The sequence below is a fragment of the Octopus sinensis genome, linkage group LG5 (genome assembly GCF_006345805.1).
Source record: "Octopus sinensis linkage group LG5, ASM634580v1, whole genome shotgun sequence".
Classification (NCBI taxonomy): domain Eukaryota; kingdom Metazoa; phylum Mollusca; class Cephalopoda; order Octopoda; family Octopodidae; genus Octopus; species Octopus sinensis.
In genome coordinates this window covers 16,239,588-16,263,588 of record NC_043001.1, presented here as the reverse complement: position 1 = coordinate 16,263,588, position 24,001 = coordinate 16,239,588, and the positions used below count along the sequence as shown (strand labels likewise).

Below are 24,001 nucleotides of genomic sequence, written 5' to 3'. Positions count from 1 at the left end.
CTATCTTTCTATCTTTCTAAAAAGAGGCCGAGGAAGGGCGAATGGCACCGCGAGTGTCGCGTTGCTCTCAAGCAACTCTGCCGTCCTGGGTCGACCTTAAGTGACTTCAACACAACCAAAGCATTCTATAGGGGTTTAGTGGAGGGGAGGTACGACGACGAGCTCGGGGCGAACCTGGACGTCGACGAGGAGTACCTGACCCGCCTGTTCAGGACGACTTTCGGGCCAGGGCCCATGGACAACTTCCAGAGATCCCTGGCCTGGCAGTGCTACCGAGAAGCGCTACCCGTTCGGGATAAGCTCTACAGACACGGCTCGAGAAACACGGGGCCGACCTGCCCGAGATGCGGTCAGAGCGACGAAACCGTTCTGCATGCACTCGTTCAGTGTCCAACAATTTCCGACCTGTGGGCTTATGTCGAACAACTGCTGTCACGTGTGGGACGAGTCGGTTTATCAGCTGAGTCTATCGTCAATATTGTCACGCCTCCTTCCTTCAAACGGGAAGGAAGAGCTATTTTCATCATCCTTGTGGCTATGGTGAAAGAATGTATCTGGTGGACGTGTCTGAAAGGATTGGAGACAAACACTTTCCTCTCTGGTCAATCTCTCATCAACTTCTTCAAGTACCACTTGAAAAGGAAAGTGAGAGTAGAGAGGCAAGTTTTGTCTAGCGAATGTTTTAAAAAAAGATGGGTGAATGTAGCAAGAATGGCACGTATGAATGACGAAGCCACCTTGAGCATAGTCCTATGAACCCAGAAATCGAAAACAGAGAGTTGCTTATTTGCAAAAAAAAAAAAAAAAAAGAAATATAAAATGTGACTTCATTGACCGAGGTTACCGTGGTCTTTTCCGTAGGCTTTTCTTTCCACGGGTAAACCTCACCTGTCCTCCCCTTTACACTTCATATTGACATTTCTGTGATAACGATCCCTATTGATCAATTTTTTTTTTTCCTCTCCCCCTTTTTTTTTAACCCCCCTTTTTTTTGTCCTCTTTCTCTCCTTTTACGATCCCTTTTGATCGAAACTCCCCCTTCCTTTTTTTTTTTTTTTTAAACCTTCAAAAGAAAAGCTCTACCTTGTAATTTGTTCTATCTGTGTGCAGCCCTGTGTGGCTAATAAAGAAACATATCTATCTTTCTATCCATCTTCTGTCTGTCCGTCCGTCCATCCATCTGTCTATCTATCTATCTATCTATCTCCATCTATCTATCTTCATCTATCTATCTGCCTGTCTGTCTAGCTATCTATCTTTCTATCCATCTTCTGTCTGTCCGTCCGTCCATCCATCTGTCTATCTATCTATCTATCTATCTCCATCTATCTATCTTCATCTATCTATCTGCCTGTCTGTCTAGCTATCTATCTTTCTATCCATCTTCTGTCTGTCCGTCCATCCATCCATCTGTCTATCTATCTATCTATCTATCTCTATCTATCTATCTTCATCTATCTATCTATCTGCCTGTCTGTCTGTCCATCCATGTCTATCTATCTATCTATCTTTCTATCTGTCTCTCTCTCTCCCTATCTATCTATCTATCCCCATCTATCTATCTATCTCCATCTATCTATTCATCTATCTATCTATCTATCTATCTATCTATCTATCTATCTATCTATCTATCTATCTATCTGTCTGACTATCTATCTATCCATCTATCTATCTCCATCTATCTGTCTGTCTGTCTATATATATTTGTTCATGATGGTTTTGACTCTGGGTCACTCAGCATACAATACAAATTACATAATCACTATAACAGTATCTTTGCTCCCTTCCATGTCTTCATGCGTTTTATGAGATTTGTCACCCTCCACGTTACTAAAACAATTGTAAACCATGGAATGAATATAATACCATCAACTTCACATATACATGTGTGTGTGTGTATGTATTTATGTGCATATGTATTTGTGTATACATACATACATGATGGCTGCTCCCTCGTTATCGAGTATGGCCATTGCACGAAGCTTAACTGTTACTGATGCTGTGATCAAATGTGACTTTTTAGCCCAGCTAAAGATCTACAATGTCTTGTACAGAATTGGCAACTAAAACTTTTACTGGCAATAGCCGGATGTAGTTGTAACTGAGCTTCATGTACCTTTGCATGTCGTTTAAGTCCTCCTGCCGAATTACACTCTCTTCCACATGCCTGGCAGATATGATTAGTATGGTGTGTTACACCACCACCAGTGGCCAGGTTGTCACTCATCTGTCTCGCTTTATGACAACGAAGATGACTCTTGAGTCCAGCTTTACTGAGGCAGGGTCTTGCACTGACACTGCATGTCAGATTCATTGGAAGACCCTTCCCATCTGGAAGTGTAACAGCGATGCCCTTCCTGACATCCCTCCTTACTTTCTCATGTGCAACTCGAGATTTCTCAAACGTGGCTGTCCCCTCATGCACAATCCTTCTCCACCTGCTACGATCAATAGGTATGCCCTCCCATGTGTCAGGAGAGATGCAAGCATATCTTTAGGAAGCCTTCAGCAAGTCCTTATACCTCGTTTTTGGTCTATGTGGAGGTCGTTCTCCTTTAGCTAATTCTCCATAAAAGAGGTGTGTTGGCATTCTTGAATCCTTCATCTTGACCAGATGACCACTCCATCTGAGCCTTTGCTTTAACAAGAGCTTCTATACTTTCACACCGAGAGCCTTCCAATATTTCAAGATCACTGATGCGGTCCTCCCACTTAGTGCCATAGATCCGTCTGAGGAACATCTGATGGAAACGTTCCAGTTGTTTAAGGTGGTATCGATATGTAACCCATGTCTCACAGGCATAAAGAAGAGAAGAGAGCACACAGGCATTGTACACCTTTATTTTTGTCTTTCTACATTCGTCTCGCCGACTCCAGAGGTGCCTTTCTAGCCTTCCGAAAGTATCACTTGCTTTCCTAATTCTGTATGGAATTTCATTATCCATCCATACATACATACATATTATGAAGGCGATGACAATTGATCAAGACTTTGACTATTTGATGTGTGAGAAGACACATCAAGCCAAGTGGAATCCTAGTCATGGCTGGTACCAGTGACACATGGAAAAAGGATGCTAAACAATGATGATGATATGTATGTGTGTGTGAGTATATATATATATATATATATATATATATATATGTATATATATATAAAATTAAGAAGGAGAGAAGACAAATTCAAAGGTCGATGTATATATTCATTCAATCCATATTAACGTAATTCTCTATGGTGTACAAAATACATACATAGATGCATTCATATATATCTTTATATATAAAAGTAAGGTTGTGTGTCTGTCTCCTACGATTTAGATTCCTAACTACTCCCACATTTTGCAGTGCAGTTTAACCAAAAGCAGGTATCTTATAGTCGTGATTCATATCGAGCCCTTCTGGGTATTAGCGTGAGTCTACGATTTTAAAAAAAAATTTACCATAATTTTTCCGTATTTTTAATGTATTTTCGCTCAGTTTATATAAGGGAAGTAACTCTCTAAAAATGTATTATTAAATCTCAGAACGTAAAAAGCTACAGTAACACCCCCCTTTGTGGTTAGCCATATTGAGATGGCTATTATACTTTACATCTCTAAAAATGCTTATATAGTTATTTCCCTTACAAACCCGAGCAACGCCGGGTGATACTGCTAGTGATATATAAAAAAATTTCTTAGAATTTATAAATACATACATATACATGAAACTTTATAAATATATAAAAATTCATAGCCTAGTGCAGCCTCTGGCTCACCAGTCCTCAGTCAAACCGGCCAACCCATGCAAGCATGGGAAATGGACGTTAAACGATGATGATGATGATATTAGAATTTATAAACACATTAAAATTCATAAATATAAATATATAAAAATATAAATCCATAAATGTAGTTATGAATTTGTATTCCCTCCTTAATTTTATATTCCTGAAGCTCTTTCAGAACGCTAATTGGTTGGGCTGTACAAAGTGGATATCTATATCACTTATTTCTTCATTGTTCTACATTATACCGTAAATCCTCGAGTATACTCCGCCCTTGAGTATAATACGCAGGGGGATCTTTAGGGGGCTGTACCTCTGCAAAACCTAAACCTTGTGTATAATACACACCCCTTCTCTAACTTGAGTCAAGGAGGTCTATATAACATCCTTGGTTTGTAAAAATGTATACGGTAAGATCCCTCAGCATATGATATAACTTCAAGTTTAAACATAGCTGAATAAGATCTACGAGGCATTTTATGGACATGTAATGTATAAAAATGTTTTATTGGAGATTAATGTACAGGTTTAAGTCCCGCTTAAAATCCTAGTAAAGACCCACAGTAGTTCAAACATTTAATACTGGTATCTAATTAGCTATTGTTTGCTGTGGTAATTATGCAAACTGCCAATACAAACAGCAGAATGAACTATTTAGCGCTAAACTTAAGCACAATTCATGTGTAATTAAGCCAGCAGCACCTAGTCAAACAAACACTTCAGCGCATCCGTAATACAATAATGGTGATGTTCTTAACTGTTATATGGGAATGTAAATATGTTTGCAAATTGTTTTTGTTACATGTTATTCTGTGTTCTGAATACTTTTATTTTAATAAATGTTGCTTACTGCAAGTTATAGATGATTCTTATATGACTTCATTGCTTCATTGCCGTTGTTTGTCAACAACAGCTATTGGAGATCTATTTTTCGTTTGTCACTGTTATTCATGACATCGTTCATGCTTTAGTACTGGTTTTAGCTGTAAGGTTTTAGGGTTAGGGGTTGGGTTTTAAGGTTAGGGTTTTAGGGTTAGGGGTTGGGTTTTAAGGTTAGGGTTTTAGGGTTAGGTGTTGGGTTTTAGGGTTAGGGTTAAGGTTTTAGGGTTAGGGTTGTTGCCAGAAGTTCTTGTTGACAAACAACAGCAGTAATTTTATTCAGCTGAATACACGTCATTGATTGGTTGAAATTATCGAAATACGACAACTTTAACGTGAAATAACTTCCTAAATATAAGTTTTACTCAAAAATGCTAAAAGTAAAAGATGTTTTATATGACACATTCTACCAGTGTCCGAAGTTTGAAAGTGTTTAGTTACAAAAAATTATTTTTTAAATCTGTAGGCTAAAAGGTAAAGATCCTTATATATATATATATATATATATTTAAGTAGGTGAATGAATTATCCTAGTATTGATAATTCGGTTTATTACTATGGCAGTCATCAAAACGTTTTTGTTTGTCTTGAGGCTGATAGAGGTTCCTTGTCTTTCTTGATGAGAAGACGGCATAATGCACCCTTTATTCCTTCAGAATTAAGAGTATGCAGTCTTCGAAACATGTGTTGAGAGTAAAGGAATTTTGTTAAAATCTTCGTTCGACTCCATTCTTTCATTTATTCATATATATATATATATATGGTGTGGATCCTGGCCATACCAGCTATTGTCAAACTGTCCAACCCATACCAGCATGGAAAAACAGACATTAAATGTTGATGATATATGAAGGCACAAACATGCACACACATGCACACACACACACACACACGCAAACATAAATGTATATAGCAACATGTAGCAGACTCTCTCACGTTGTCTCATTTCTGTTTTTGTAATTTCCAGTCTTCATTCGAAACCAAGATGGAATTCATGGAATTGTTGAACATGAACTTCAATGCAGGACAGAGTTATGGCTACATTCTGTATGAAAAATCATTGCCGAAAGTGAAGACCTTAAAGATTGGTGGATCAGTTGCTGATCGAGCACATGTGAGTAGAAAAACTTGTCTAACATTCTATCTGGTTTTAATTGGTAATAATATAATTACAGGTCGTCGTTGACCTACGACCACAATTCATTCTGACTGACTGGTCATAAGTCGGCCAATAGGTCTACATAACTTTGTTTTATATTTTTGCATTCTTAAGGTACATTCTCAGGTAAAAGTCACACATCATTCTGTATTATCTCTCTATATATAAACGGCAAAATGCCTGTCTGTGTGCGTGTCCTTTATACAAATCCACAATTTTTCAGTTAGAGGGTTCGCACTTTCTATGGTCATTCAAAACCGTCCAAGGGTGGTTGTGCACATCTTTATATTTCTCCAGTCACCTCGCAAAGCCATTAAAAAAATCAATAGAAGTGACTTTTTTGTGAATTTTCTATCCAAATCCCAATCAAGATGCCCAAAACTTGATACGCCAACTGAATGCCAGCTAGCTGTATGTGATTGGTCGGAGATTTGGACAGTACTCGCGTGTATGTGTGCACACACGCAACTGTATATGCATGCACTAGCACTATTATAATGGCATTAGTCAAAAATTTAAGAGTCTCAAGCAGTCGTCTAATAAACAAATACAAGTTTGCCTCAAAGTCTCTGCGACAGGATATTCAACCAAGACTTAGGATAACCACAGTGGTGATTGATAACCAAACCTAGGGGAAGTGTTTGTTAGCTGACATCGTCCGTAGAAGGGTTAATTTCTTAGAAATTAAACCCATTAGGTTTCAACTGGACTATTTACTATTGTTGCCAGGAGCTGGCACGCCAATCATCGTAATGTCGATCGTTTGTAAGTCGGATAGGTCATAAGTCAACGATGACCTGTATATGATAATTGTACAAACTATTGACTCCATACATTATTTACATTCGACGGATATTTGTCCTCGTCTTGTTTGTTGTTAACACAACATTTCAGCTGATATACCCTCCAGCCTTCATCAGGTGTCTTGGGGAAATTTCAAACCTGGGTTCTCATTCCTAAGGTATTTTTTGATGTTGTTGTTGTTATTATTATTATTATCATTATTATTATTATAATTATTATTGTTAGTGTTCAGGTCACTGTTTGGAATCGAACTCCGTCTCTTGGGGTTAGTAGTGATCTGAACACTAACAATAGTAATAATAATAATAATAATAACTTTTAGTACTGAGTTCAAATCTTCCTATGGATTTGTAGGTTTGATTTCAACAAGAACCCAAATCCAAATCTGTTTTATTTATTAGATTTATTGCTTTATATTTTTAGATCTTACTGAACCATCAAGTGATGTTTACAGTCAACTGGACTGTATCCAACCCTCAGTTTTCCCTCCCTGATGTAAGTACACTCTTTTACCCTTTTACTTGTTTCAGTCATTTGACTGTGGCCATGCTGGAGCACCGCCTTTAGTCGAGCAAATCAACCCAGGACTTATTCTTTGTAAGCCTAGTACTTATTCTATCAGTCTCATTTGCCGAACCGCTAAGTTACGTTACAGAGACGTAAACACACCAGCATCGGTTGTCAAGCGATGTTGGGTGGACAAACACAGACACACAAACATATACACACACACACATACATACACATATACGACGGGCTTCTTTCAGTTTCTGTCTACCAATTCCACTCACAAGGTTTTGATCGGCCCGAAGCCATAGTAGAAGACACTTGCCCAAGGTGCCATGCAGTGGGACTGAACCCGGAACCATGTGGTTCGTAAGCAAGCTACTTACCACACAGCCACTCCTACACCTACACTGATTATTTATACCGTTTACTTTACTTGAGTCCTTCACTCCTTTTGGAGCAGAGACCATTGATGACTTCTTCCCACTCTTCTTAATAAATGTTGTCCTTTTTGCATATATCCAAGTAGAAAGTTTTTAAGGCATTAACCCTTTCGTTACTATATTTCTGACCAAAATACACCCCTCATGAGTTTCAATTAAATTCTAAAATAATCATGAATCTAGGCTTGTTTCATTAAATAACTGTAACTTTTTTTACTTATCAACATATTAATGTGATATCTGGAACATAATTAAAGAAAGGGTTCTTAATCAATTCTATTGCATAACTTTTGTCTCAAAGTGACTTTAATTACAGGTAAATCCAGATAAATTGAGCAAAAGGTAAAAATATTAAAATTTTAAATTGAGCAAAAGGTAAAAATATTAAAATTTTGTTTAAAGCTCGTGATATAGGCCCAGCATCCCAGGGTGATTTTCTGAAACATTTATTTTGTGGTGGGGTGTGTGTGTGTGTGTTAAAAAAAAGTGTGTCTTGTATGCTATCAAATATGGTAAGTTAGCGCTTACTTTACCATTTATAACCGATTAAATGCTCTTCTCTGTTGTAGAATGATGGAATCAAACTGGGTATATTGGTGGAAAACCTAGGTCGAGTCAACTATTTGATGTTTGATGATAAACATTCTTTCTCAAATCAGTTTAAAGGTATTTCATTTATATATCATATATATTCCCCACTGGTGCTTCCCTATATTACCTGCACCCCCCACCCCCCACTATCTCTCCCTCTCTTTTCACTGGTGGAACCTTTCTCAGCTGGACCCCCCCCCCAACTCAACTCTAGAAAAGCTCGAACCGATCGTGACCGATGCCGGACCCCCCGGCCCCTGTACAGGTGGCATGTAAAAAGCACCCACTCCACTCGCGGAGTGGTTGGCGTTAGGAAGGGCATCCAGCTGTAGAAACTCTGCCAGATCAGACTGGAGCCTGGAGCGGCCCCTGGCTTCCCAGACCCCGGTCAAACCGTCCAACCCGTGCTAGCGCGGAAAACGGACGTTAAACGATGATGATGATGATGATGATGATTTCATTTATATGAAATGGCCCAGTGGTTAGGGCAGCGGACTTGCGGTCGTGGGATCACGGTTTCGATTCCCAGACCGGGCGTTGTGAGTGTTTATTGAGCGAAAACACCTAAAGCTCCACGAGGCTCTGGCAGGGGGTGGTGGCGATCCCTGCTGTACACTTTCGCCACAACTTTCTCTCACTCTTTCCTCTGTTGGCCTGTTCGCTTAGCCAGCGGGGTGGCGTCATTTGAAGGCTAAAACAATGCGAAGCGCATTGTGACCAGCGATGTGTAGCAACATCTGATAGCCTGATCGGTCATGGTGATATATTTCATTTATATATCATAAGGCGGCAAGCTGGCAGAAACGATAGCACGCCGGGCGAAATGCTTAGCGGTATTTCGTCTGCCACTACGTTCTGAGTTCAAATTCTGCCGAGGTCGGCTTTGCCTTTCATCCTTTCGAGGTCAGTTAAATAAGTACCATTTACGCAGTGGGGTCGACATAATTGGCTTAATCCGTTTGTCTGTCCTTGTTTGTCCCTTCTGTGTTTAGCCCCTTGTGGCTAGTAAAGAAATAGGTATTTCGTCTGTCGCTACGTTCTGAGTTCAAATTCCACCGAGGTCGACTTTGCCTTTCATCCTTTCGAGGTCAGTTAAATAAGTACCATTTACGCACTGGGGTCGATATAATTGGCTTAATCTGTTTGTCTATCCTTGTTTGTCCCCTCTATGTTTAGCTCCTTGTGGGTATTAAAGAAATAGGTATTTCATTTATATATTATACAATGGCAAATCTTGTCACATAGCATTGTGTTCTACTGTATACATATCACTCAGTTATATATGTTACTATGTGAAGGCACATGGTTATAGTGGTTATAGTGCTTGGTTCATGATCACAAGGTCACGAGTTCAATTTCTGGCAACACATTGTGTCCTTGAGCAAGACACTTTATTTCACATTGCTCCAGTACACTCAGCTGGCAAAACTGAGTAGTACCCATATTTCAAAGGGCCAAGGGCCAACCTTGTTACATTCTGTATCACGCATCTGCCAACTTTGCCCTTGGGGGTCAATAAATTAAGTACAAGTGAAACACTGGGGTCAATGTAATCGACTAGCCCCCTCACCCAAAAAGTTTCAGGCCTTGTGTCTTTAGTAGAACAGATTGTGTCATGCTAAGTCTCCCCGAGAACTATGTTAAAGGGTTGATGTACTCAACTTACCCCCTCTGCTGAAATCGCTAGCCTTGTGCCAAAATTTGAAACCAGTATTACATAGTTGAAATCACATCATGTTACATATATATTAGATAGTTACACATCCTGTCATAATTGTATCATGCCCTGTCACATATCATCATCATCATCATCATCATCATCATCGTTTAACGTCCGCGTTCCATGCTGGCATGGGTTGGACGATTTTGACTGAGGGCTGGCGAACCAGATGGCTGCTCCAGGCTCCAATCTTGATCTGGCAGAGTTTCTACAGCTGGATGCCCTTCCTAACGCCAACCACTCCAAGAGTGTAGTGGGTGCTTTTTACGTGCCACCGGCACGAGGGCCAGTCTGGCGGTACTGGCAACGGTCGCGGAAAATGGTGTTTTTTATGTGCCACCTGCACAGGAGTCAGACCAGCGGCACTGGCAACGACCTCGCTCGAATGTTTTGTTCATGTGCCAGTAAGGCGACACTGGTAACGATCCCGCTCAAATGGTGCCCTTTTACATGCCATCAGCACAGAAGCCAGTTAGCCGCTCTGGCAACGATCACCCTCAGATGGTGCTCTTAGCACCATACTAGCACAGGGCACCCGTGCCAGTAAGGTGACGCTGGTAACGATCCCACTCGAATGGTGCCTTTTAAGTGTCACTGGCACGGAAGCCAGTTAGCCGCTCTGTCAACGATCACACTTGTATGGTGCTCTTTGCACCCCGCTAGCATGGATGCCAGTCATCGAATTTGATTTTGATTTTAATTGATCAATAATAATTGTGTTACCTCATATTGCTTATATTACAGTCACACATCATATCATAATTGTGTTAAGCCCTATCATATTTATCTTACAGTTTATAATTTGTATAAAACAGTTGCCATGACATCATTTTACATATATATCACATGGTTACACATCAGTTGATCTCCTGCATATCACAGGCCTTTATTGAGGACTTGACACAGTGCTTAAATCGCAGATTTGGTTTCTGCTGGGGTCTCTTTCCACTAACAATTTCCCCATATAGCATCTGTTTTTTGGGGTGTTTTTTTATCCTGCTCTCCTTCATTCTAATAAGGTGTCCAGTCCAGCGTAACCAGTGCTTGTGCACCTTCACCTCAAAACTCAAGATATCAGCTTTCCTCAAAACCTGTGTGTCTGGAGTTTTTAAGGGCCAGCCGACATTCAGAATGTGTCTCAGACATTCTGATGGAAACCTATATATCATCATCATGAGTTAACATACGTTTTCCATACTGGCATGGGTTGAACGGTTTGACTGGGGACTGGCAAGCCAGGACACCGCACCAGACTCCAATCTGATCTGGCAAGGTTTCTACAGCTGGATGTCCTTCCTAACGCCAACCACTCTGAGAGAGTAGTGGCTGCTTTTTACATGCCACCAGCATGGGAGCCAGTCAGGCGGCACTGGCATCGACCATGTTCGGATGGTTCTTTTTACGTGCCACTGGAGCAACAAGATTATTTGATGTAAAAACATAGTGTAACAATTATAGAAAGGTTTGAACCTGTAAATTTAGAATCAGAAGTCTTTGAGGTAATTAACCCATTCAGCTATTATTAATTTTATTCCTCATAATTAATTTAAATGAATCTTTGTTTCAGGTTTAGATGGTGAAGTGTATTTAGATGGAAAACTTGAAGAATATTGGAATATCTACCCATTGGACTTTTCCAGCGAATTTCTTGACAAGTAAATAATTATCTTTATTTTAATTACTCTTTTACTTGTTTCAGTCATTTGACTGTGGCCATGCTAGAGCACCGCCTTTAGTCGAGCAAATCAACCCATGGCTTATTCTTTGTAAGCCCAGTACTTATTCTATCGGTCTCTATTGCCAAACCGCTAATTTAGGGGGACATAAATACACCAGCATCAGTGGTCAAACAATGTTGCAGGAACAAACACAGACACATAAACACACACACACATATATATATATATATATACACAACAGGCTTCTTTCAGTTTCCGTCTACCAAATCCACTCACAAGGCTTTGGTTGGCCCGAAGCTATAGTAGGTGCCTAGCGGTGGGACTGAACCCGAAACCACGTGGCTGGTAAGCAATCTACTTACCATACAGCTACTCCTGCACCTATAATAAAGAATTTAGTAAAATAACTTAGTTATCATTAAGCTAGTGTTAGAAACATAAATTGTGACTAAGGTTTGGTGGAAGATTTTAATTCAGAACTTACGAAAACAAAGACATTTGTACTGCAGAACCAGAGGCAGTTTCAGCCAGGTTGGTAATGAAAGGGTTAAATTAATCATTTGTTAACCCTTTTGCTACCATATTTCCATTGAGATGCTCTGGGTTTCTTTCAATTAATTTTAAATTTAACAAAGAATTTAGTAAAATAACTTAGTTATCATTAAGCTAGTATTAGGAACATAAATTGTGACCAAGGTTTGGTGGAAGATTCTAATTCAGAACTTACAAAAACAAGACATTTGTACTGCAGAACCAGAGCCAGTTTCAGCTGGGTTGGTATCATCTCTGGTCTGAATCTGCCCATGTTTCCAGAGATGACTTTGCAAAATATGTTTGTTGTTTTATCAGCACTTATACTTGCTTTCAGCTTGATTTTTGTTTGTCATGTTATCTGTATGCTTACACTAGCAGTAGTTCAACAACTTGTCAGAGTATTCTGTTTGTATATTCCCATATTGACAAGCACACATGGCCTAGTTGTTCAGGTGTTGCACTCACGATAGTAAGATCACAGTTTCAGTTCCTGGACCATGTAATGTGATGTGTTATTAACAAAACACTTACCATAACCTTGTGGCCTATACCAGGGGTGTAACCAGTCCACTTATGCGTACCTTTCCTTCATCGGACACTAAATTCTGCTTGCGAAGACCTGTTGAGGCAAGTGAAATCGAAGTCTAAATCAAACTCGGTGACTGGCATCCGTTGCTAGTGGAGCACTAAGAGTACCATATGAGTGAGATTGTTGCCAGAGCAACATGCTAGCCTTTGTGCCAATGGTACGTTAAGCACGCCATTCGAGCATGATCGTTACTGCATCACCTTACTAACACTTCTGCTGGTGGCATGTGAAACATTCAAGGGAGGTCGTCGCCAGTGCCGCTGGACTGGCTCCTGTGCAGGTGGCACATAAAAAGCACCATTTGGGCATGGCTGTTGCCAGTACCATCAAACTGGCCCTCATGCTGGTGGCACATAAAAGCACCCACTACACCCTCAGAGTGGTTGGTGTTAGGAAAGGCATCCAGCTGTAGAAACTCTGCCAGATCAGATTGGAGTCTGGATCGCCAGACCTCAGTCAAATCATCCAACTCATGCTAGCATGGAAAGGAGACATTAAATGATGATGATGATGACTTCAACTCACATTGCCCTACTGTCTCTTCAACACCTCAGGTGTGGTACACTGTACACCTGTTCATGCAATATTGGTTTGATGGAGGGAGCGAGTGAATGTACTGCACGTGCATTTGATCCCTAAACAAATCAATTGTGCAGGTCATTCAACAAGAAATTGCAGAACCATCTTCCATGGACAACAGAAGTCTAGGATCCGTATCCGTGTCCCCATCTAGCTGCTCTTAGACAAATATGTACAATAGTCTGTTTCAGTGTTTCTCAACCTTTTTACCCTTTGCATAACCCTTAAAATAAATTACATGTCCCTAGGAACCCCTGCACAAAAAAAATTATGTACCAGGCGAAGGAGTGGCTGTGTGGTAAGTAGCTTGCTTACGAACCACATGGTTCCAGGTTCAGTCCCACTGCATGGCACCTTCTGCAAGTGTCTTGTACTATAACCTCGGTCCGACCAAAGCCTTGTGAGTGGATTTGGTAGACAAAAACTGAAAGAAGCCCGTCATATATATGTATATAAATGTATGTGTGTGTGTCTGTGTTTGTCCCCCCAGCATCGCTTGACAACCGATTCTGGTGTGTTTACGTCCCTATAACTTAGTGGTTCGGCAAAAGAAATCGATAGAACAAGTACTAGGCTTACAAAGAATAAGTCCTGGGGTGGATTTGCTCGACTAAAGGCGGTGCTCCAGCATGGCCGCAGTAACATGACTTAAACAAGTAAAAGAGTAAGTATAAATCCAATCTGTTGGGTGGTTGGTGTTAGGAAGGGCATCCATGCCAAAACAGACACAGAAGTCTGATGCAGTGTTCTGCCTGGTCAGCTCTTATCAAATCATTCAGCATTGAAGGCAGTTAAATGATCATGATCCTAATCATGAGTCGTGGCATGTATTGAAGTACACTACCGTCAGAAATTAATTAGCACCCTTGATTTGCTCTTCACTCATGGTATGTGCTGTCACCTAGTGGCCATATCTCGAACTATTGCTTTGTTGCGAGTTCACTGTTGCGCAGAACGATGACGTAACTTTGTTTGCAGAGCAGTTTGAGAGTCTACAGCCTTATGATGTTGACATAGCAGTGCAACAACAACTTGGAGTGCGGATGCAGACAAATCTTCCTTTGTTTAATAGATATAGGTAGTGCCTCGCAAGGACCGAAATCACACCATACTAAGTTTTCTCATCGCGTAAGACGTTTTGAACAGCTCATAGGTTAATTGATTTAACCTATTTAATGTAGAAATTTGAGAAGTGCTAATTAATTTCTGACGCAAGTGTATGTGCGTGTACATGTACGCAGAGGCACCTGTGCGTGTTTCAAATGCAGGTCATTACTGTAATTAAAGAATGCTTGTTAATCACGATGTAAGTAATTTAAGGAAGGAAAACAACGTAGTTATATAGGATTAGATTTCAAGTACTTAAGCTTTTACTCACAAACTAACAAAATTTCAGATCTATCTAAATATAACACCAAGGCTTACTTGAAGGTTTCTGTTCTGTTCTAGGTGAGGGCTTCAGTCTGTGGTTAAGAAGCTTGCATTGCAATCACATGGTTTTGGGTTCTGTCCCACTGTGTGGCACTTCAGGCAAAGGTCTTATACTATAGCCCCGGGTCGACTAGTGCTTTGTGAGTGAATTTGGCAGATGAAAACTGGTTAGAAGCCCATCATATATACATATATTTTCCTTTGCTTGTTTCAGTCATTTGACTGTGGCCATGCTAGAGCACCACTTTTAGTCAAACAAATCGACCCCTGGACTTAAGCCTAGACCTCTATTCTATCAGTCTCTTACATGTAATATCAAGACTAGGGAACACAACCATTCATCTCTCTCAACTTAATTTCTATTAATAAACTGGGTCATTTTGTACACAGCTAGACTGAATGTTAATTAATGCGCTCTAATAATATTAATAGAATAAACTCTAATACTCTTAATAATAATAGCAGAAAATGTTTCTTCACTAACATCATGTTTAGCCATTAAATGTTCAAAGAGATTTAATTTGAGCAAGGAGCTAAAAATATTCAATCTCGAGTAGATCTGGAAATAAAACAGAAGGAATGTGGAAAGCAAGAAATCTTATCTGGTGGCTAGATATTAGGTTTTTGTTAAGAAGAAAGAAGCCAAGCATAAGAGGTTTTCAAGTGTTCTGTACTATGAAGATAATGACAATCAGGATGCGAGATAATATATCAGTGTAAATTGGGCCAACACTGGTGAAAAGTGACTGTGAAATAACAGTGGTACACTTGCCCCCCACCTCTGAAGCATGAAAAGAAAAATGGTATGATTATGCTGTCACAGAGAGAGAGAGAGAGGGAGGGAGGGCATTTACTCCCCATGGATACAGCAGAGGGACCACTACTGAGGTTGACTGTTGAATATTTAAAAGGCTGAAAGGACTTTTAAGAATATGAAGGCAGGAAAAGCACAGACTCATCAGGGATAGTAAGACAGGTGTTTACAAAATCTGATGAAGTTGAACACATGCCTGTGACTCAGAAAGTCTATTTGAAAGTCTTATCACTTGGGCAATTTCTTTTAACCTTAAAAATCACTTGATTTTAACCTTATTTTTATATTTTTTAAACATTATTGACAGATTTTAACCTCATTATTATTAATATATCCATAATCATTTGAGAGTTCACTCTAGTTTTCATTTCTTTATGATATACAGGTATTATCAAAACAATTTAAAAACATAGATGTTGTGGAACTTTATTAGAGTACAATGGATTTATAGGCAAAAAATTTCTATTTGCTGCCAGGAATTTTTTTCCGCATTGAAAGACTGCATTCTACAGCAGCCAATGACTTTTGGTATTGTAGCAGATTCATATATTCCACAGGTGAAACTTTGGGATTCATTAGCTGAATTATCAAATTGATTTGGTTTTTATTGAATCTAAAATCAATGTAATTCTTGATAAAACATGGATCTTTGTTGAATTTCAGTTCTTTGAGGCTTTTGTAAGAATCGTAAATGGTGAAGGCTGTTGACTCACTTTTTAAAATCAACTCTTTCAATTGTTGATAGTTTGAAAAGATTCGTATGAGGTTAGTGGCCGTTGCCAGTACTGCCTGACTGGCCCTCGTGCCGGTGGCACGTAAAAGCACCCACTGCACTCTCTGAGTGGTTAGCGTTAGGAAGGGCATCCAGCTGTAAAAACTCTGCCAGATCAAGATTGGGGTCTGGTGCAGCCATCTGGTTTGCCAGACCTCAGTCAAATCGTCCAACCCATGCCAGCATGGAAAGCGGACGTTAAACGATGATGATGATGATGATAGTCCTGATCTCAGGATTTTGCTCAGCTTATTTCGCTCTCTGCACCAAAATGCTTTCATCCTCGAAAGTCCCAACAATTTTTGTAACTTCTGCAAGGTTCCTGGCATAGCAATTTCAGGCACCCAACCAACTACCCCACCTGGTTACAACTGGCAGAGGTGAATAACCGATTGTTTTCAATTGTTCTCAGTGGTGTTTGTCTTTTACAGTAGCAGCCTTGAAGGTAGCAACGAGACAATCAACTGCAGAACACAAAGCCTTTATTTTTAGAGCAGAGTTGAGCAGTAGGTGGGAGAAGCAGGTCACGTGAAGGCGCTTAGAGTACGTAACGTGCAATGTTCCTCCAACAGCTACCATTTACCAGGCAGCACCAAACAACAGTAGGAGGAAATTCTCTCTTGAAACTGCCATACTTCTTAGCAAATCACACGTGATCTGAGCAATGACTGCGATCCAAGTGACAAACATTCTATTAAGAACGGTTGGTGGGGTGGGGATCCGATTTCTTTTAACTGAACCAATAAGTACTTCCACCACGACCACCACCACTCAGTTTGAGTCTGGAACGGGCAACAATTCAGTGATAATGATCTTTTGGCTTTTAACTTTTTACTTGTTCTAATCCTTATACCGTGGCCATACTGGTGCACCACCTTGAAGAATTTTAAAGACAGGTACTTATTCTGTTGGTCTCATTTGCTGTACTCCTAAGTTATGGGGATGTAAACAAACCAACACTGCTCACCAAGCAGTGGTGGTTTCACACTCACACACATGCTTCTGTCTATCAAATTTACTCACAGGGCTTTGGTCAGCTTGAGGCTGTAGTAGATGACACTTTCCTGAAGTTCCACTCTGTGGGACTGAACCCAGAACCATGTGGTTGGGAAGCAAGCTTCTTACCACACAGCCACACCTGCACCTACAGGTGTGGCTGTGTGATGATGATGATGATGATGATACATTAAGATATTTCTAAAATCTAATATCCAGATAAGGAGATGAACGTTAAAATATTTAGATATAGATTCTTCATATTTTGCTGGTAGCACACTGGTGTAAGTTTGCGAATATGAAAATAATACTTGTACATAGTGTGTTATATGAATTTATGGAAAGGAATCCCATAAAACTCAACAAATTTGTTAAAAATGGAGAAGAGAAAATGTTAAAATTTAAGAGAATTTTAAAATTCTCTTAAATTTAACATCTCTTCTCATTTTTAACAAATTTGTTGAGTTTTATGGGATTCCTTTCCATAAATTCAAATAACACAATATATATATATGTATATATATATATATATATATATATATATATATATATATATATATATATGTATAGATATATATATACCGGAGTAAACACATAAATGTGAAACAAGGTGGAAAAAAGAGTACTCAAATACCAGTGGTAGAGTAATAGGACAGCAACGGGAAACTCAGAGTAACAAGGTTTTGTTGAATTTTCTGCTGCTTTAAATAGAGTAATATATATATATATATATATATCTTGACTGGCTTCTGTGCTGGTGGCACGAAAAAGCACCAACCGATCGTGGCCGCTGCCAGACTCCCCTGGCACCTGTGTCAGTGGCAATTAAAAAGCACCCACTACACTCACGGAGTGGTTGGCGTTAGGAAGTACATCCAGCCGTAGAAACACTGCCAAATCAGACTGGGCCTGGTGCAGCCTTCTGGCTTCCCAGACCCCGGTCGAACCGTCCAACCCGTGCTAGCACGGAAAACGGACGTTAAACGATGATGATGATGATGATGATATATATATATATATCTATGTGTATGTATGTATGGATATATAATATGTATGTATTTGTGTGTCTGTGTTTGTCCCCCTCCCCACCATCACTTAGCAGTTCAACAAAAGAGATCGATAGAATAAGTAGCAGGCTTAAAAAAAAAGTACTCGAGTCGATACATTTGATTATAAATTCTTCAAGGCAGTGCCCCAGCATGGCCGCAGTCTAATAACTGAAACAAATAAAAAATAAAAGAACTATGCCGTCAGCCGGGCCTGCCCGAGGTGTTGCCAGGACGATGAAACCGTTCTGCACGCACTCGTCCAGTGCCCAAGTATTGCTGAACTATGGGTTTATGTCGAACAGCTACTGTCACGTGTAGGACGGATCCGGCTATCAGCCGAATCCATAGTGAGGATTGCCCCACCGACCTCCTTTAACAAGTAGGACGAGGCCGTTTTCTTGTGCCTAGTGGCTGTGGCGAAAGAGGTTGTATGGTGGACCCGTTTGAAAGGGCTAAAGTCAGACACTTTACTCTTTGGTCAAGACCTCATCAACTTTTTCAAGTTTCACTTGAAAAGGAAGATGAGAGGAGGGTGCTGTCTGATAGCAAGTTTTCTGAAAGGTGGGTGAATTGTGCAAGAATGGCCAATATAAATGGACCAGTTCTCAGGTTTCGCCTGTGATTCAAAAAGGTACTATAAAAGGAGAAAAGGGACTCTCTACCCCCCTTTTGACCAGGTTCCCGTTGGCTTTTATGGGGTTTTTTTTTCCACCAGGAACCTTTCGAAGCGCCTCCCCCTATTGGGAGTTTTTCGTTGTTATATTATTTGATTGTTACACTGTTTTTACACGATTTTTTTCACAAACGGACAAAACCCTTTGTAACCTTTCGTCCTGTTTTGTCCCTTTATGTTTTCTAATCATGTGTGTCAGCCCTTGTGGCCAATAAAAAGAATTAATTATTATTATTATTATTATTCTTTCCATTTATTCCAGAGTGGCAGAATCGGACAACTGGAAGGATGTAATTCCTGAGGTACACTCACCAGCGATGTACAAAATCACTTTCACCCTATCTTCTCATCCTGCAGATACATTCCTCAACCTTGATGTGAGAATAACCCCTTCATTTCTATTTATTTTTTATTTTTTTATTTCTATTTATTTTTTATTTTTTTTACTTTCTGTTTTTTCTTTTCTATTTGCTAAACAATTTGAATCCTACTTTCTCATTCACTCACCTCATAACCTAATCTTCTTTTCCTTCCTATTTTTCTTTCTTAAAGATTGTCTTTCTCTCTCTCTTTTCATTTTTTCTTTCTTTCATTCTTTTCTCTCTCTCTCTCTCTCTCTCTCTCTCTTTTCCTTCCTTTCTTTTTCTGTTCATCCATCACCTCTTTTTCTCTGTCGTCATTCTTCACTGTGCATTTTCTATTTCTTTTTTATGGTTTCTATATGCATATAAGTGTGAAGGCGCATGGCTTAGTGGTTAGGGTGTCAGCATCATGATCGTAAGATTCTGGTTTCGATTCCTGAACCGGGTGACGCGTTGTGCTCTTGAGCAAAACACTTCATTTCACGTTGCTCCAGTCCACTCAGCTGGCAAAAATAAATAACGCTGCGATGGACTGGCATCCCGTCTGGCTGGGGAACACATGCTATTGAAACCGGGAAATCAGGCTCATGAACCTGGCTAGGCTTTAAAAGGGCGCATTTATTATTTATAATTATTTATATGCATATAAGTACGTGTGTGTGTGAGTGTGTGTATTTAGGTAATGAAATTGGTTACTTGATTCCTGTTTTCTTGTCATTCATTAAGGTCCTATATATATACAGGGTGTGACAGAAGTATTGCCCTTTTGTATTTGAGTTCCCTAGTTTCTAATTGAGTTGCTTTTTTACATCCTAAAACTTCTTTCTTTATTGCCCACAAGGGGCTAAACACAGAGGGGATAAACAAATGGATTAAGTCGATTACATTGACCCCAGTACATAACTGGTATCAACCCCGAAAGGATGAAAGGCAAACTCAACCTAGGAGGAATTTGAACTTAGAACGTAATGGCAGACGAAATACCTATTTCTTTACTACCCACAAGGGGCTAAACACAGAGAGGACAAACAGGGACAAACAAATGGATTAAGTCGATTATATCGACCCCAGTGCGTAACTGGCACTTATTTAATCGACCCCAAAAGGATGAAAAGCAAAGTCAACCTCGGAGGAATTTGAACTCAGAACATAGCGGCAGACGAAATACCGCTAAGCATTTTGTTCAGCATGCTAACGTTTCTGCCAGCTCGCCGCCTTCCATCCTAAAACTTCTGTGATTTTTTTCATTCGTGACTGTGGTAAGTAGTTTGCTTACCAACCGCATGGTTGCGGGTTCAGTCCCACTGCATGACATATTGGACAAGTGTCTTCTACTATAGGCTCAGGCTGACCAAAGCCTTGTGAGTGGACCGGAAACTGTATGCATGCATGTGTGTGTGTGTTTGTTTGTGCCTCCAATAATATCACCTGACGACTGATGCTGGTGTGTTTACGTCCCCTTGACTTAGTGGTTCAGCAAAAAAAAGATGGATAGAATAAGTACTAGGTTTACAAAGAATAAGTCTTGGGGTCGATTTGTTCAACTAAAAAGGCTGTGCTCCAACATGGCCGCAGTCAAATGACTGAAACATGTAAAGGAATAAAAGAATTCATTATTCGTGTTTTTAAGTAACGCAATATATTTGTGTTCAATAAAAAAATGACTTAATAAACATTTATATTCTATAAAAGTTATTAGATGCAAAAGGGGCATTACTTCTGCTGCACCCTATATATAGGCCATACCTTACAATACGCATGCATAGACACACATATACACACCCACACACTCAGACAAAACAACACATACATACACTCATGCACAACCAGAATTCTAACCACCTTTCATGGTTCACTGCCTCAACAGCTCCTTTATAGGATCCAGTGGCTGAGGAGGACATCATCAGGAGGAACCACAACTGGTGTCAGCCCCTACTTCTCTACCATTTGCATTATGGCACCCCCCCTACTTTCAGAGGTGTCTTCAGCTCTGGTGTTTAGTGTTTTTTTTTTCTTTTTTCTTTGGCTTTTTATTCTTCAGTTTCTTCAACACAACATCAGTGAATGTCAGTGGGCGATGGCATCACTTTGTCTCCAACAATTCGGTGCGACACCAGTGCAGAATGACCTCCCTCCGACAAGTCATCCTAACGAGACGTCTGCGTTGGCTGGGTCATGCCCTTCGTCGTCAACCAGGAGAATTCATCTACGAAGCAATTGCCCCAGCTCCCCTTCAGGGTTGGCGAAAGCGATGTGGTGGACAACGAAAAACCTGGTTGGTGACAGTCGAGGCTGATCTGGAACCCAACCTAGGCCCCCCATATCTACAGCGTTTGCCACTGGAATAAGGAGTGGTTGGAGATCACGTGGTTGTTAGCCTCAAATCGCCAGGCCTGGTCGGCATTTGTGAGAGATGCAGCATTGAGGATGAATGAAGCCAGCTCAACCCAAGACAAGAAGAAGAAGACCCTGTGAATTTCTTATAACTAATTGCATCATTTGCCTTTGGTCACTTAAATATTTGGCTTCTTCATGCCTATTTCTTTTCCTGGCTGTTCCAGCTCAACTGTGGAATGACCCTCACTATGGTTTCTAGGCAAATGAAAGATAACTCCTTATAAATCCTTTGAATGATCATCCTTAAAAAGCCACTTAACCACTGACCTGTATTCTCTCAATTACTCTTTTACTTGTTTCAGTCATTTGACTGTGGCCATACTGGAGCACCACCTTTAGTCGAGCAAATCAACCCCAGGACTTATTCTTTGGAAGCCTAGTACTTATTCTATCAGTCTCTTTTGCTGAACCACTAAGTTACGGGGACGTAAACACACCAGCATCGGTTGTCAAGTGATGTTGGGGGACAAACACAGATACACAAAGATACACACACACACATACACACATGATGGGCTTCTTTCAGTTTCTGTCTTCCAAATCCACTCACAAGGCTTTTGTCAGCCCGAGGCTATAGTAGAAGACACTTGCCCAAGGTGCCACGCAGTGGGACTGAACCCAAAACCATGTGGTTGGTAAGCAAGCTACTGACCACACAGCCACTCCTACGCCTATATTAAAAATGTTTTGACAATATATTTTTAAAAAAACACACACACACAACTGACCATATCCTAAATAGAAACTCCTTGATCACTTCAAAAGATTTCTTTTCAATAGAATTCTTGGAATTTGAACCCTTGAACCCCACCCCTATATAAACAAAACATATATAAGAAATGATTCTTAAATAAAAAAATTCCCTATGCATGGGTACAAACTGTTAACCCCACCAATTATTTTTTCCTTTTTCACTTCCTAAAAAATTATTTTATATATTTGATAAGATGGATACATCAAAACCAGTTATATTTACAACTAGCAGTATCGCCCGGCGTTGCTCTGGTTTGTAAGGGAAATAACTATATAAGCATTTTTAGAGAGTTATAGCCAAAAAATAGCAAAAAAATGCATTAAAAATGCGAAAAAAGTGATGGTAAATTTTTTTTTAAATCGTTGACTCATCGTAGACATTTTTAGAGAGTTACTTCCCTTATATAATATCGAAAAAATGCATTAAAATGGGGGAAAATTATGGTAAATATTTTTTTAAATCGTAGACTCGTCGTAGACGCGCGCTAATAATACCCAGAAGGGCCCGATATGAATCACGACTATAAGATACCCGGTTTTGGTTAAACTGCACCGCAAAATGTGGGAGTAGTTAGGAATCTAAATCGTAGGAGACAGACACACAACTTGACTTTTATATATAAAGATTACTTACTGTAACAAAAATATTAAGCATTCTCTAAAATTTACTTTTGTGCTTTTTCAAACCTTATTTACTTTTTTAACCATAATTTCTAATTTGTATGGACTCTTGTGTGTATGTGTGTGTCTGTTTGTTTGTGTTTGTCCCCCTACTGCTGTTTGACAACTGGTTTTGGTGTCTGTACGTCCCTGTAACTTAGTTGTTCAGCAAGAGAGACTAATAAAATAATTACCAGACTTTAAAAAAAAAATAAGTGCCAGGGTTGATTTCTTTGACAAAAAATTCTTCAATGCAGTGTTCCAGCATGGCCACAGTCCCATGACTGGAACAAGTAAAAGAAATAAAAAAATCTCTCTCTCTCTCTCTCTCCCCATCTTCTACTTACCTTTTCTTTACTCTCTTTAACATACATTTTGATTGCATGATTCTGTTTTATATTTTCAGGGTTGGGTGAAAGGAATTGTTATAGTGAATGGCTTTAATCTTGGCCGCTACTGGAACATTGGACCACAGAAGACTTTGTATCTACCAGCACCACTTTTAGAGATTGGCCTCAATGTTGTAAGTTGAAACTCTGAGTGAGATTCCATTAAATACTGCTTTGTTATTTATTGTTGTAGGAGAGTCCTTATTGAGAGTATAAAGAGAGTACATCAACGATGAGATCATGAGTGGAAACAAGGGGACTCTGATGAACCTAGCTGATTGATTGATTAAATAATTAGTCAAATAATTGATTAGTTTATCAGTTAAATGACTAACTTGTTGACTAATAATAATAATAATAATAATAATCATTGTTTAACGTCCGCTTTCCATGCTAGCATGGGTTGGACGATTTTGACTGAGGGCTGGCGAACCAGATATCTGCACCAGGCTCCA

General features: G+C 39.7%; 1 protein-coding gene across 2 annotated transcripts in view; it reads left to right on the top strand.

Moving 5' to 3' along the window:
• Window positions 1–24,001, top strand: part of LOC115211836 (beta-galactosidase-1-like protein 2) — a 103,867-nt gene that overhangs the window by 78,338 nt on the left and 1,528 nt on the right. For both annotated transcript variants that reach the window (XR_004999330.1, XM_029780554.2), the window contains exons 13-18: window positions 5,613–5,759; window positions 7,032–7,103; window positions 8,128–8,224; window positions 11,437–11,524; window positions 19,248–19,362; window positions 23,564–23,680. Coding sequence is in view for 1 of the 2 variants with exons in the window: in XM_029780554.2 (XP_029636414.1) it covers window positions 5,613–5,759; window positions 7,032–7,103; window positions 8,128–8,224; window positions 11,437–11,524; window positions 19,248–19,362; window positions 23,564–23,680 (636 nt within the window). In the remaining variant the exon portion in view is untranslated. The remainder of the gene's footprint in view (window positions 1–5,612; window positions 5,760–7,031; window positions 7,104–8,127; window positions 8,225–11,436; window positions 11,525–19,247; window positions 19,363–23,563; window positions 23,681–24,001) is intronic.